The sequence below is a fragment of the Propithecus coquereli genome, unplaced genomic scaffold (genome assembly GCF_000956105.1).
Source record: "Propithecus coquereli isolate 6110/MARCELLA unplaced genomic scaffold, Pcoq_1.0 Scaffold12, whole genome shotgun sequence".
In the NCBI taxonomy this organism is placed as follows: Eukaryota; Metazoa; Chordata; class Mammalia; order Primates; family Indriidae; genus Propithecus; species Propithecus coquereli.
In genome coordinates, this window is record NW_012136080.1 from 8,401,658 (window position 1) to 8,403,322 (window position 1,665).

The following is a 1,665-nucleotide window of genomic DNA, read 5'->3' on the forward strand; positions in this document are numbered from 1 at the left end:
TCTTTTAAAAAGAGGACTCAATCTAACAATCTATCCCACTTCACTTCTAAATAGCTAAACAAAGGTATTAATGCATGTAGCAGCTTTTGCAATGGCCTATATTTGAAACTAGGTAGAATTGAAGAATGTATCTGACTGTGTGAAGGAAAGTGATGCTGACACTCATCCATTTTTCTTGAATAAAAGCTGCTCTGGCTCAGTCACTATCCCAAACCATCTGTGGATAAGTGTTTATTTTTCAAAGGGCTTCTAGTCAGAATAATCCCTGCAGACACTGTCATGTGATGAAAAGGAGAAAACTGAGGCAAAAAGAGAAATGTAATTATCACCTATTTTGAGAGAATGGAAAATTGCTGACAACCGGAAATTTGTTTAGCCTAGGTCATGTGGATCCCAACAACCTACACTTAATAGTTTCTATATGAACATATATAAGGGATTGGTTATTTCGTTCCACAGTGAGGTGACCCAAACCAATTTTTAAAAAACTACTTCCCTAATATCTAAATGCTTCCTGGAGATCATCCAGTATTGAACTGTCCTAAGCCATTTGATACAAATGCCAAAATATGAAAAAGCTACAGTACCAAACATACCACTGCCCAGTTTAATATGACTCAAAGTTAGCACTTCTGTTAAAGTGACAATTAAATGTTGATTTATACCAAATTAAACCCTTGTATAAGAATAATAAAATTTGCCTTTACAGAGGAAGTCTCACTTATGTACTGAGGAATAATGTCAGGCTACCCAAGAGACCTAAGGTATGATATTATTTTTTTCTTCCAGCTTCTGATAGGCTTTTAACACAGCTCCAGAAACTTTTATAGTTACTTTGGGGGAACCTTAAACACAACCACCATTGTCACAAATACCATAAAGTGTTTCTAATTTAAATGTTTCCTAGAATTGGAAACAGTGGCGAATAACTAGACTACATAACAATCTCAAAAAAAACTACATCAGCATTGTTCATGTATATATCATCACCAAACTGTATGTTGTCTCTGGTCTTCAAAGCAGAAGTGGGCCCAATTCACAAAGAACCTAAGTGACCTCTTAGCCCCATTTCAAGAAGCACACATCTCAGTTTAAAAGCTGTCACCTGGTAAGAACTCTTCACATACAATTAACTCAGAGTAATTTTAAAACCAGTACAGTCAGTAACATTAAAGATTGGAATTATGAATGAGAATGACATTTATCCTATATTCACTGATTTGAAAAACAGTTCTTCCTTCACTCACTCTGTCCTTAATAGATGGAGAAACACAAGTAAAAGAGAACTTGCTAAGAAGACCTAATCTTAGTAGATGAGGAAACACAAATAAAAGAGAACCCGCTAAGAGGACTTACGTTTTGCCTGTGACATCCACATACTGTCCTGGACGAAAGTGAGCAGCATAAAGAGGAGTGCCTTTATGAAAAACAAAACAAAACAAATAATCAATATGAAATTTGTTAGCACAGAAACAACTTTATTAAACATAAACTACATCCGGGAAGCTTATCAGATTTCAAAACTGATAGGAGATTTCTCTCTGCAATTATAAACATTAGAAACATTCAAACAATGAAATTGTTCAACAAACATATCTTTTATTTTATTTTACTTTTTTTTTGAGACATAGTCTCGCTCTGTTGCTCAGGCTAGAGTGCCGTGGC

General features: G+C 35.0%; 1 protein-coding gene across 2 annotated transcripts in view; it reads right to left on the reverse strand.

Moving 5' to 3' along the window:
- The window catches only part of MRPL3 (mitochondrial ribosomal protein L3), a 56,223-nt gene that overhangs the window by 28,819 nt on the left and 25,739 nt on the right, over positions 1-1,665 (reverse strand). For both annotated transcript variants that reach the window (XM_012664337.1, XM_012664345.1), the window contains exon 6: positions 1,357-1,417. In XM_012664337.1, the coding sequence (XP_012519791.1) occupies positions 1,357-1,417 (61 nt within the window). The remainder of the gene's footprint in view (positions 1-1,356; positions 1,418-1,665) is intronic.